This window comes from Helianthus annuus, chromosome 2, assembly GCF_002127325.2.
Source record: "Helianthus annuus cultivar XRQ/B chromosome 2, HanXRQr2.0-SUNRISE, whole genome shotgun sequence".
NCBI lineage: Eukaryota > Viridiplantae > Streptophyta > Magnoliopsida > Asterales > Asteraceae > Helianthus > Helianthus annuus.
The window spans coordinates 94,608,263-94,622,416 of NC_035434.2; the positions used below are offsets into that span (position 1 = coordinate 94,608,263).

The 14,154-nt window shown below is 39.1% G+C and overlaps 2 protein-coding genes across 2 annotated transcripts; both read right to left on the minus strand.

Annotated features, from left to right (window-relative positions):
• Positions 1–1,161: 1,161 nt before the first annotated feature.
• LOC110888469 lies at positions 1,162–1,893 on the minus strand. The gene has a single exon (XM_022135997.1). It carries the CDS (start codon positions 1,891–1,893, stop codon positions 1,162–1,164), a length of 732 nt encoding a protein of 243 aa, XP_021991689.1.
• A 132-nt stretch (positions 1,894–2,025) lies between these two features.
• LOC110888476 lies at positions 2,026–13,750 on the minus strand. Its single transcript, XM_022136005.1, has 4 exons — positions 13,198–13,750; positions 13,080–13,152; positions 3,358–3,947; positions 2,026–3,176 (listed from the first exon to the last, which is right to left on the minus strand). The coding sequence occupies exons 1-4, from the start codon at positions 13,748–13,750 to the stop codon at positions 2,026–2,028; spliced, it is 2,367 nt and encodes a 788-aa protein (XP_021991697.1).
• Positions 13,751–14,154: the final 404 nt, after the last annotated feature.

Sequence of the window (14,154 nt, forward strand, 5' to 3'; positions counted from 1 at the left end):
GTTGGTTGAATCTCAAGGTGCCGATTCCTACTCCACGCTTACAAACCTGGGAGTTCCGGCAAGTCAGGTTTTTCATTTAAACAGATTCACCCAAGCCTGACGATCCTTGGGTGATTTTGAATTCTTGTTCAACAATGGTGGAAAATTTGCATCATCCATTGTTAAACCTGAATTCTCCTTTTTTACCTCAACACCAGGTTCCTCTGATTTTTACAAACCAGAATCATTGCCTGCACAAGGCTTGTCTGACTTAGATCTGTCAGATTCATCGTCTAAAGGTGGCTTGTCTGACTTTGACACGTCAGATTCATCGTCGACCTTTTTCTTCTTCTTTTCTTCTTTCTTTTCTTCTTTCGTCCTCAGATTTGTATCTGATGAATTCGTCTTGTTTGACTTTGCAATCAAAGAAGTCGATTCATCAGAACTCTTATTCTTACCAACGGATGAACCCGAGGACAAAATCTTCCCGAGATACTCTCTCGCCTTATTTCTCTTTTTCCTCAGTCTGTCTTTCTGCCCCTGTGAAAGTTTAACTTTCTTTTCTTGAATTGTCTGTTCTTGAACTTTAGGTTTTAGAACCTTCTGTTCATGGGGCTAGACTTTGACTGGAATCTTTGCCAATTTCTGAGACTTAGCCCTCAATCTATCATTCGATCTCCTTGGGCAATCTCTGGCAATGTGACCTTTAGTTTGACAGTTAAAGCATCTCCTCGTCCCATAACTCCAACCTTGGCAGTTAACAGCAATGTGTCCTTGATAATCGCATCGGTAACACACTCTGTTATCGTACCATGTACCATCTTCACACCAAATGCTCAGATCATAGAATTGTTTGGCTTGGTGATATTCCTTCCTTATGTTTGCTGGATTTGGCTTTTGAGTACTGTGGTCCAACCTGCACCACTTATTACCAACAATTTTTGAGTTTTCATTTTTTACTTTTTGTAATTTTTCATTGCGATTTTTTTTTGGGTAAAGGGTTACCCCGGTGATTTTATATATTCACAACCAAATGAAACAAGTAGTAAGGTAACATCCTTACTAGTTCAGACATGAGACATACCCTCATGAAAGTAAACAAACATAAACAACCAACAAGGAAAACGAAACAAACGACCACTAGACAACTATCTAGACCATCACGACACTAGACCACATGAATTAACCATCCTCCATAAGTAAATCGGCATTGTGAATCTCCCATTTCTCCAGCAACTCCCGAACTCTGATTGTATTCTTGAATCTGAGCCCCATCAACTTGTATCTCACACTTTCTAAAACAGCTTTAGAAATGGTATCCGGAGGCCTCGCATGGTTTCTGAACAAACGATTGTTCCTTTCCTGCCAAATAACGTACGCTGAGGTTGCAACTAGCAATCTACAAACCAGGTTTTTCGCCGATTTCGATCGAGATCGATGGTTTAACCACTCCACAATCTCGGTCCATCTTGGTTCAACTCTATCCATACCAACTTTAGACCGGAGCGTACACCATATTTCCGAGGACACCTTGCATTCGAAAAACAAGTGATCATGCGAATCCACATTTTCATAGCACAAGAGGCAACACATCATGTTCATATTGTTTCTCCGGGAATAGCTCCATTGCAAGATTTTGTCTTGCGTTAAAAGCTTGCGTCGAACAATGAGCCACATCAAAAAGGCGTGCCGAGGAACACATTGAGAGAACCAAACAATACTTGCCCAATTCACCTCCTGCGTCCTAGCCCGAACCGAATTCCAAACCCCTGAAGAGGAGTACTCATTAAGCTTATCACCATCCATCCATAAGAGCCGATCCTGAATATTCAAGTTTCGTTGCATAAGATCTAATTGTATAAGCACGGGATAAGTATCTCTCCAAGCATCCGGCCATAACCAAGAGCCATCCATATAAACATCCGCCACTTTAGCATTCAAAGAGAAACACTCTCTGGTTATAACTCTAGGAGTTAGAAAGTTACATAACGGACCAATAGTACTCCACAAGTCAAACCAAGCATACGTATTATTACCGTTCCCAATCTAAGACCAAACATGCTGACGGATTAAAGGCCTAAGTTGAGTCATCTTCCTCCAACTCCAACAACAAGAAGCCGGAACCCTGTGATCCCAAAAACTCCGACCTCTTAAACGATAAGAATGAATCCAAGCCACCCAAAGCGAGTTACGGTTACTTAGAATGCTCCAAATATGCGACACCATGAGAGCTTTATTGACATCCGCGATCCGACGAATACCCAATCCTCCCTCATGTTTCGGCACACACACTGAATTCCAAGACACTTTCGCCCTACCCCGCTGAGAAAGAGATTGAGCCCAAAGAAAATTACGCATTTTAGATTCCAACTCCTTAATGACTCTAGCTGGTAAAATAAAAACCGAAGACCAGTACACATGAAGAGCTGAAAGGACCGAAATGATTAATTGCAACCTGCCTGCAAAAGATAACATTCTGTTCTTCCAATTATCTATCCGATTTTCAAGACGCTCCACAAGAACACTACAATCCTTGTACAACAGTCTAGAAGAAATAAGCGGAACCCCCAAATATTTCACCGGAAGCGTATCCTCCACGAACGACATGATAGACAAGATTTCCATTTTAACATTATTCGGAACATTACACAAAAATCCTGTACTTTTCTGCGCACTCGGAGTCAGCCCCGACATTCGAGTGAATTTCGTGATAGAAGACATAATACATCGAGCCGACCCCGCATCTCCTCTAGCAAAAAGGAATAAATCGTCCGCAAAACAAAGATTAACAATTCGTTGCTTTTCACATTTATTATGAAACCTGAAAGACGAATCAATCCTTGTGGCATGGTTAAGAATACACGTCAAAACTTCCATCACGAGAGTGAAAAGATAAGGGGATAATGGATCACCTTGCCTTAACCCTCTTTTCCCCTTAAAGTACCCATGAATATTCCCGTTGACACATATCGAATAGGAGGCCGTAGACACACATAACATGATCCAATCGACCATAATGCCATTAAAACCGAAGCCAATTAACACATTCTTAAGAAAACCCCAATCTACCGTATCATATGCCTTCTGAATATCTACTTTAAAAGCACATCGAGGAGGGCCAAAATGACGATGGTAATTGTGCATCAACTCTTGCGTAAGAAGAATATTATCCGAAATTTTCCGACCAGGAACAAAAGCTGATTGGTTTATGCTCACAATTTTACTTAAGAACCTTCAGCCTATCCGCCAGCACTTTACTAATACATTTAAAAATGACATTACAGTAGGAAATAGGACGATAGTCAGTAATCCTAGTCGGGGACGATACCTTGGGAATCAGAACAACTAACGTATGATTGAGTTGCTTCAGCAGATTACCAGTGTTAAAAAAATCGAGAACATCATTTGAAACATCGCTCCCCACAATCTGCCAAGAACTTTTAAAAAACGCAGCCGTGTAACCATCAGGACCAGGGGCCTTATCATTCCCAATCGAAAACATAGCTGATTTAATTTCCTCCAAAGTAACCGGCCGAACCATATGGTTTGCAGTATCAGAATCCAGCTTATAAGTAAAAATATCCGGACATGGCTGTAAAGAAATCTGACCTGCGCAACCCAAAAAATGCTCATAATGGCTGACAAAAGCCGCAGCCACATTGTCACCTTCAAAAACATTTCCATTTGAATCCGAAATCACATCTATACGATTAAAATGATTTTTACACTTTAAGGAAGAATGGAAATAAGCCGTATTAGCATCACCTGCACGGAGCCACTCCACTTTAGATTTCTGCTTGAGGAACCTTTCCTCATCTAGCAGTGCCTCCTGAAAATCACTTAGCGTAGCAGCTTCTTGAGATCGTAAAACATCATTCAGGGGGTCCATATCAATGTCATGCTGAAGAGCCTCAAGTTTGGCATGAAGATTAGCAACCTTCTCGTGAAGATTACTGTAACAACTGCCACTAAAATCAATAATTAGGACGATAATTAGTCAATAAGAAAACCCTAATTGAGACACCCAATTAATTCTGCACTAGCCCTAAAATTTTCAGAATGATCGGAATCAGGATCAGGGCCCCTAAAACTCGAGGGGGGTAAACCCTAGTTGATAATTATCTTAAATAAAACGATGGAAACGTCTGATTGGCCAATTCCATTGATTCATGCAAGCTACTCCCGTGCATGGCAAGTCTATGACCTATAGGTATCCCTTACGGACCGTAAGGGATCAGGCTTACGGTCCGTAAGCGAAGCAAAATTCTGGCTATAAATAGCCGACATTGGCACTTAGTTTCTGGTATTAAAACGACGTAAAACTTCTGTATGTACGTCGAGTTATAAGCAATTCAGTTCACCACACACACACGATCACGAGGTGCTGCCGCAATCAGGGTAATAACTCGATCGCTATTACGATTCAACGTCCGATCGATTATAACTATCCAACGATTGTCCGAGTGCTGCTCAAATTGAGCTTGTACTTTGTTATTCATTGTGATTTCGACTTGAATGTTTGAGTGCTGTTCGAATTCGGACTATGCTTTGTCATTCGTTGTGAATCCATTGAATTGTTAAGTATTGCACTTGATAATAGTTGTGAGTGTTTAATCTCGTGAATTGACGTAACTGCTGAATTAGTTACTAATCCCGTTTGTGTGTGCATTGTTATTTAAATTAGGTTAAAAGGCTAATCAGTAAAGCTTATACTCTGCTCGTAAATCTGCAATGTGAGTCATTCTCTTTTTATCAACTGTTTTACAAAACTCCAAATTATTTTCAAAGTTATAGTTACAGTGATTAAGTCTATGTAATCACCAAAGTACAGCCGGTATGTGGGGTTTTGTATACATTACTTAGTTCCCGTTACACTTGGACAACGAGTTAGCCAAGGGGTGATCTGACCACAGTCACAGACACCATTTGGACAACGAGATAGCCAATGGGTAGTCGAGTGACAAGTACTGTGGGTAGTTGGTTTGATATCAGAAACATTGTAATTCCCCTTAATACTGTAGATTATAACAAATGTGTCGTTTTCAGTAAACTGAATGATTCACTCAGTATTTCCCTGCTGACAAAACCTTTTTCAAACATGTTTCAGGTGATCTGGTATGAGCAAAGAAAAGTGCCGTGGAGCACTCCCAGCTTAGAAAAGTGGCTCAATGTGAATAAATAAATGAACATGTTTTGAAAATAAAGATTTCCCTGAGAAATCACATTATTGTAAATTTTGGAAATTTATTCCTAAATTATGAAACGAGCAGTTTAAGTTATTAAAGAGATCCTGTTTTAAAAAGACTTCCGCTGTCGCCTAAATTAAATACCACGGGATTCCTGTCCCGCGGCTCCTGAAACGGGTCAAACCGGGTCGGGGGCCGTGACAGGAAAAGGTGGTATCAGAGCCACTGTTTTAAGCTTACTGATTAAGCTCATTGTTCTAATTAATCTAAGTTTATTGAAAGTTTTAGTTGTTATTCTGTGAATATATGCTTATTAACTGATTAATTGTTAAAATTACAGTATGGGTAAACAAAAGATTTCTGCTATCTATCGCAAATTAGATAGTACACCTAAAGAACAGGGAACCTCTTTCTCCAAAACTCCCACCAATTTAGAAGAGGGAATCTTTGTCCGTAAGGCCAATTATGAAAACCCACTTACACCGGAGAAAAGGAATTCAATCCTTAGAAAAGGTCAAGAGAAAAAGAAACCCCGAACCAAGAGAGTGAGGTTTAACCCAGAAATTCAGGAAATTAATAATAATCCACCAGGGGAAAATAACTTAGATGAAAAATGGGCAAATCTGTATCTGCTCGCTACTGTAGCAGAAAATGCAAATCTTTAAACTTTAAACCTAGAAATATTTACTTCCCAGTAAATAAATAAATAAAATCTGAATGTGTTCTGTTTACCGTATGTTGTACAAACTGGTATGCAATAAAAATGTTTATTTGTTAAGCTTTGTTCCAAAGTTTTAACTTAGCATTTTGTGCATTTTGCATATATGCCGTACAACATGAATGAGATGTCGGAAGCATTTCAGAATCTTAACCTCTATCCTGTGCCGATTGAAGTCTCCCACAACTTCACTGGTTACATTGCTGACATAGAGGAACCTCTGGAATTCCAAGCTCCACCGCTGGAAAAAGCCAAACCTAAAAAGAAGAGAAGATATGTAGGGTGGCGAAAAGTGCGTAGAAGGAAACCTAGGAGACTCCCTAAAATAAAAAAATCCTGTGAGTGTAAGCAAGGGAAAAGAAATAGAAACCGGAGAAAATTCCAAGCCAGCAGAAATAGGGATAGACCTAAAGCAAAAGGGAATAGAGATCGGAGAAAGCTCTAAACAGTCTGAGGAAATCACATTCCAGGACGAAATAGACCGCCTACTGGATAATTGTGATGTTCTAGAGCCTATCAACAATAATCTCTTCTCTTATCCTGTTACAGCCCAATTCCCAATAAACTTAGGACCAGCTATTCCAGACCCACTAGTTCACACCCGACCATTAGGCCAAATGGAGGAATGGTGGACCAATGACTGGCAATTCCAAAATATAGTTAATAGTCCCTATAGTTTTCTCCCACAATTTGATCCAGAACCTGTCCCTAATCCGCCAATGAGCTATGAAAATTTAGCTGAGCTACGTCAGTTTGGTGAAGAACTGATAGGAACCGGGAATAGGATCCGGGAAATGGGGGAGCAGATTTCTTGGAAGTACGACGAGAGGGAGTGTCGTTACTAAAACTACCAGTGGACCAAAAGATAGGAAGGGTTGGAAAGAGTTTGTTTATATTATAACTGATATAGTAAAACTGATTCTGTAAAATGGGCAATAAAACACTGTAAGATAAAAAGTGTGTATTGAAGCAGGTATAATATATAAAACAAAACAAAAGTCGAAGTATCGACAATTTTGGCTATACTTGCATGTTATGCTAATCTATGTGTTTATATGTGTTTATCTGTGATTTTGGTATTAATAATTAGACACTAATAATTTCTATTAATACTAATTAGCAGATGGAAAACGCTAATAATGAACCAGTTAATGAAGTAAATCAGTCTGAGCAAAATCAGGAAGATCAATATATAACTAGACAAGATATTGAATACTTTATTGCTCAAGGGATAGCCAATGCTATTCCAGAAATTGTGGCTGCTGTTCAGAAACCTGCCGAACCACAATTAATTCCTAGTAAACGTATTCCGGAAGATAACGGCAGTAACAGCATAAATGGAGGCGGCAATCATGACGATCATGATCCGCAACAGGCCCCACTCCCTAAAAGAATGAAAGCTGCAACGCCTGGTTGCACTTACAAAGAATTTCTTGCCTGTAAACCCACAGAATTTGCAGGTAATGAAGGGGCAACTGCAACACTGCGTTGGTTAGAGAAAACCGAGGCAGTAATTGCAATAAGTAAATGTGCTGAAGAAGATCAAGTGATGTATGCATCAAACTTGTTCAAAGAAGGGGCGTTAGAATGGTGGAACACGGTGCTTCAAGCAAAAGGAAGAAGGGTGGCCTATGCAATAAATTGGGAAGAATTTAAGCGTCTTGTCGAAAGAAAATTCTGTCCCGAATACGAGAAGGAACAAATGGCAAATAAGTTCCTGAGTCATCGTATGCTAGGTGTAGACTGTCGAGGATATACTTCGACATTCTTCGAATATGCGAGAGTGGTACCTTCCCTGGCTTCGCCAGAACCGGTACTTATTTCCCGTTATATTTGGGGATTAATCGGAGAAATCCGTAACATCGTTAAAGCTGCGAGACCACGCACGATTGATGATGCTGTAGAATTAGCTAATACTTTAACCGATGAACTAGTCCGCACCAGAGAAGAAGATCGCAAGAAGGAATTGGCTCAGAAGATTACTCAAGGATTTCGTGTGGGTAATAATAGCAATAAATTTAAGAAAAGAGGAACCGGGCAATACTCGTCACCTCCTTTCTGTAGAAATTGCAAAAAGAAACACTATGGACAGTGCAATATATTTTGCAACTTCTGCAAGGCAAAAGGACATCGGGAAGAAGACGCAGAAGGAAAACAAGAATCTGTTATAACTGCGAAGAAACAGGGCATATCAAACCTGAATGTCCTAAGTTAGCCCAACCAGCAGACAATAAAACTAAAACGGCCGATGGAATAACTAAGAAAAATGCGCGACCATTCCAGCTGACCACTCAAGAAGTCGAACTCATTCCAGACGTGATAGCGGGTACGTTCTTAGTGCATAACGTCTAAGCAAAAGTATTATTTGATTCTGGTGCAAACCAAAGTTTCATTAATACTGCATTCTGCCAAGCTCTTAACTTACCTCTAAATACCCTTAGGCAGATCTTTTCTGTTGAAACGGCAGATGGAAATTCTGTCAACATAGACAAGGTTTTGCAAGAAGTAAAAATAGAATTGTTAGGTTATAAGTTTTCTGCAAACCTGTTACCTATGAATTTAGCCGGATTCGATGTAGTACTAGGAATAGATTGGTTAATAGCCAACCATGCTCGAATCCTGTGTGATAAGAATTCAGTAGAAATCCGTACTCCCACAGGAGAAGTAATTCTAATTATAGGAGACAGACCTCGGAAGCCACTGAAATTCATTTCAGTATTGAAATTGGCTAGTTATTCAAGGAAACAAGAAATGGTGTATATGATTTCTGTAATCATTAACACTAAAAGTATGGAACTCCAGAACATCCCTATAGTTTCAGAATACCCAGATGTTTTTCCTGAAGAATTACCTGGTTTACCACCTGATAGGGAAGTAGAGTTTAGAATTCATTTAATTCCAGGTACTGCACCAATAGCTAAGACACCTTATCGATTAGCACCTACTGAAATGCTAGAATTGAAAAAGCAATTAGATGAATTACTAAGCAAAGGATTCATATAACCTAGTTCATCCCCTTGGGGTGCACCAGTGTTGTTTGTGAAAAAGAAAGATGGATCAATGAGAATGTGTATCGATTATAGGGAATTGAATAAGGTTACAATTAAGAACCGATACCCATTACCTAGGATTGATGATCTTTTTGATCAATTGCAAGGAGCTAGGTATTTCTCTAAGATAGATTTAAGATCTGGATATCATCAGTTGAAAGTGCAAGAGGATGACATACCTAAAACTGCTTTCAGAACTAGGTATGGTCATTATGAGTTTACAGTCATGCCCTTTGGATTAACAAATGCTCCAGCTGCATTTATGGACATGATGAATAGGATCTGTAAACCATACTTGGATAAATTTGTGATCGTTTTCATTGACGATATACTCATTTATTCCAAAAGTCAAGAGGAACATTGTGAGCACTTGCATACTCTCTTAACTTTGTTAAGAAAGGAAAAGCTTTATGCCAAATTCTCGAAGTGCGAATTCTGGCTACAAGAAGTGCAATTTTTAGGTTATATGGTAAATCACGAAGGAATTCACGTAGATCCTGCTAAGATAGAAGCAATCACAAATTGGAAAGCTCCACGAACGGCTATAGAAGTTAGAAGTTTTCTAGGCCTAGCTGGATATTATAGACGATTTATTAAAGATTTCTCTAGGATAGCTGTACCTTTAACTAAGCTAACCTGTAAAGCCGTTAAGTTTGAATGGGGATCTAGACAAGAGGAAGCTTTTAGGATTCTAAAGCACAAATTGACAAATGCTCCAATTTTAGCTTTACCCAAAGGAACCGAGGATTTTGAAGTATACTGTGATGCTTCAAAATTAGGATATGGATGTGTGTTGATGCAACGCAAAAAGGTAATTGCGTATGCCTCTAGGCAATTGAAAAAGCACGAAGAAAATTATACAACTCATGATCTAGAGTTGGGAGCCATAATTTTTGCCCTTAAAATTTGGAGACATTATCTGTATGGAAGTAAATTTACTATCTATACGGACATAAGAGTTTAAGGTATATATTTGGGCAAAAAGAATTAAACATGAGGCAAAGAAGGTGGATGGAAATCTTAAGTGATTACGACTGTGATATTCAATATCACGAAGGAAAGGCAAACGTAGTCGCAGATGCCTTAAGTCGTAAATATCATGAAAAGCAAAAGCGAGTCCGTGCTCTTAGATTAAATCTACAATTAGATTTAATGGAACAAATAAAGGAGATTCAGGAAACGGCAATCAAGGACGATGCCGAAGGAATGAAAGGTTATCTAAAGGAATTAGAACAAGGAAAAGATGGAATTTGGAGATTCCACAAGAAACGAGTTTGGATACCTAAGCAAGGAGAATTAAGAAATAAGATTTTAGAAGAATCTCATAAATCTAGGTATACTGTACATCCCAGAAATAATAAGATGTACCAAGATTTAAGAAATAATTTTTGGTGGATAGGAATGAAAAAGGATATAGCCAAATACGTATCTAAGTGTTTAACCTGTTCACAAGTTAAAGCCGAACATCAGAAACCTTCAGGACTACTACAACAGTTAGAAATGCCTGTATGGAAATGGGAACTCATAACAATGGATTTTGTTACTAAGTTACCCAGAACCAGAAAAGGTAATGATGCTATTTGGGTAATTGTGGATCGATTAACCAAATCAGCTCATTTTCTACCAATAAAGGAAACCTTTAGCATGGAAAGGTTAGCCAAGTTGTATGTAGATGAAGTAGTATCCTTACATGGAGTCCCACTCTCCATTGTATCAGATAGAGATAGTCGTTTTACTTCCCGTTTCTGGACAAGTTTCCAAGAAGCAATGGGAACTCGACTTAATTTAAGTACCGCATATCATCCTCAAACGGACGGACAAAGTGAAAGGACGATACAAACCCTGGAAGACATGCTCCGAGCATGTGTAATTGACTTTGGTGGTAATTGGGATAGCCATTTACCATTAATTGAATTCTCCTATAACAATAGTTACCATTCGAGCATCGAAGCTGCTCCATTCGAAGCACTGTATGGACGCAAGTGCAGAACTCCAGTATGTTGGGCAGAGATAGGAGAAAGTCAGTTATCAGGACCAGAGATTGTGCAAGAAACTACTGACAAGATATCACAAATCAAGGAAAGACTGAAGACTGCTAGAGATCGTCAAAAGAGCTATGCAGACAATCGCCGCAAGCCATTAGAATTCCAAGTCGGAGACAAAGTACTATTAAAAGTATCTCCTTGGAAAGGAGTAGTACGATTTGGTAAGAAAGGAAAACTGAGTCCAAGATATGTTGGACCATTCCCAGTGATCCAACGAATAGGACCAGTAGCTTATCGTTTACAACTACCAGAAGAGTTAGCTGGAGTACATGATGTGTTTCATGTATCCAATCTCAAGAAATGTCTATCAGACGAATCCCTGGTAGTACCTCTTCAAGATGTAGAGGTAAATGAAAAGCTGAAATTCGTAGAGAAACCCCTACAAATAGAAGATCGGAAGATTAAGTTTCTCAAACATAAACGACTGGTGTTGGTCAAAGTCAAATGGGAATCCAAGAGAGGACCAGAATATACTTGGGAACTGGAATCAGAGATGAAGAGAAAGTATCCTCATCTATTTCAGTAAATCTCGAGGACGAGATTTTTCTCAAGGTAGGGAGGATGTAACAACTGCCACTAAAATCAATAATTAGGACGATAATTAGTCAATAAGAAAACCCTAATTGAGACACCCAATTAATTCTGCACTAGCCCTAAAATTTTCAGAATGATCGGAATCAGGATCAGGGCCCCTAAAACTCGAGGGGGGTAAACCCTAGTTGATAATTATCTTAAATAAAACGATGGAAACGTCTGATTGGCCAATTCCATTGATTCATGCAAGCTACTCCCGTGCATGGCAAGTCTATGACCTATAGGTATCCCTTACGGACCGTAAGGGATCAGGCTTACGGTCCGTAAGCGAAGCAAAATTCTGGCTATAAATAGCCGACATTGGCACTTAGTTTCTGGTATTAAAACGACGTAAAACTTCTGTATGTACGTCGAGTTATAAGCAATTCAGTCACCACACACACACGATCACGAGGTGCTGCCGCAATCAGGGTAATAACTCGACGCTATTACGATTCAACGTCCGATCGATTATAACTATCCAACGATTTTCCGAGTGCTGCTCAAATTGAGCTTGTACTTTGTTATTCATTGTGATTTCGACTTGAATGTTTGAGTGCTGTTCGAATTCGGACTATGCTCTGTCATTCGTTGTGAATCCATTGAATTGTTAAGTATTGCACTTGATAATAGTTGTGAGTGTTTAATCTCGTGAATTGACGTAACTGCTGAATTAGTTACTAATCCCGTTTGTGTGTGCATTGTTATTTAAATTAGGTTAAAAGGCTAATCAGTAAAGCTTATACTCTGCTCGTAAATCTGCAATGTGAGTCATTCTCTTTTTATCAACTGTTTTACAAAACTCCAAATTATTTTCAAAGTTATAGTTACAGTGATTAAGTCTATGTAATCACCAAAGTACAGCCGGTATGTGGAGTTTTGTATACATTACTTAGTTCCCGTCACACTTGGACAACGAGTTAGCCAAGGGGTGATCTGACCACAGTCACAGACACCATTTGGACAACGAGATAGCCAATGGGTAGTCGAGTGACAAGTACTGTGGGTAGTTGGTTTGATATCAGAAACATTGTAATTCCCCTTAATACTGTAGATTATAACAAATGTGTCGTTTTCAGTAAACTGAATGATTCACTCAGCATTTCCCTGCTGACAAAACCTTTTTCAAACATGTTTCAGGTGATCTGGTATGAGCAAAGAAAAGTGTCGTGGAGCACTCCCAGCTTAGAAAAGTGGCTCAATGTGAATAAATAAATGAACATGTTTTGAAAATAAAGATTTCCCTAAGAAATCACATTATTGTAAATTTTGGAAATTTATTCCTAAATTATGAAACGAGCAGTTTAAGTTATTAAAGAGATCCTGTTTTAAAAAGACTTCCGCTGTCGCCTAAATTAAATACCACGGGATTCCTGTCCCGCGGCTCCTGAAACGGGTCAAACCGGGTCGGGGGCCGTGACAATTACCTTGTTGAAACAAGAGAGCTCGAAACAAAGATTTCATAAGAGTGAGTTTTTTGATAACTCGAAACTGATGAACTCCATTAATGTGCACATCCCATTTAGACTTGACAATATCCAAGAAACCCGGCTTGTGAACCAAGAACTTAGCAAACTTGAACGGTTTCGGTTTAGATTTACCTGCCGAGAATAATTTTAAGACACAAGGACAGTGATCCGAGATACCATAGGGCTTGAAAATGGCAACCGATTCCGGGTAGGAACTAACAAACGAAGCATTACCCAACACTCTGTCAATCTTTTTCAGCAAACCAATACCTTCTTTGGGCTTTTGACTCCATGTGAAATGTAATCCTGTATGATTTATATCAAAGACTTCAATCTCTTCAAGACAGTCTTTAAAATCACGCATACTAGATGTTATGGATGAAGAGCCACAAGACTTATCTTCAATATTCAAAGCAGAATTGAAATCACCCATTATCACCCAAGGCTTATCATGAACCATGCCATTATGCACACGTAAACTATGCCAGAGATCCCTACGAGAAATATAATAATTCGCAGCATATATAAGGGAGCAAAAGAACATACTCTTATTAGCCTTACAAAAAACCTGAATATGTAAGACTTGAGCTGACTGCGTAAGAACCATAACATCTACCTCCGTAGGATCCCAACCCAGAATAATCCGAGCTCCTTTATTACAACAACCCCCATTAGAAGTCCAATCCCATCTCCGAAAGACAGCCTTGCAAACCTTCTGAAGATTATCCATACCCACATGAGATTCAAGAATCGCACATAAACTTAACTTATTATCTTTAACAACCTGACGAACCTCGTTTTTGTAGGTCCCCTTGATGTTGTGGATCTTCACAGAATTGTCTTTCCAATCAAGAGTGCGGAATCCTCTTGATCAGAATATAGCAGAAAACGTGTAGGAACAGAAATCAGCAATCACTTTCAAACCGGATCTTTATTGATTAACTATCTAACTGATTACAATCAATCAAGATCCTCACACACTCAAATTCGTCCAAACCCTAGCTCTCACGAATTTCAATGTCTCTCAAACTCTGTTTTGGCTGATTAACTGATTAACCTAAACCCTAAAGCCTAACCTTGTTTATATAACACAAGGTTTACTAATTGGACTAGGGTTTCCTACATGGGCAAGCC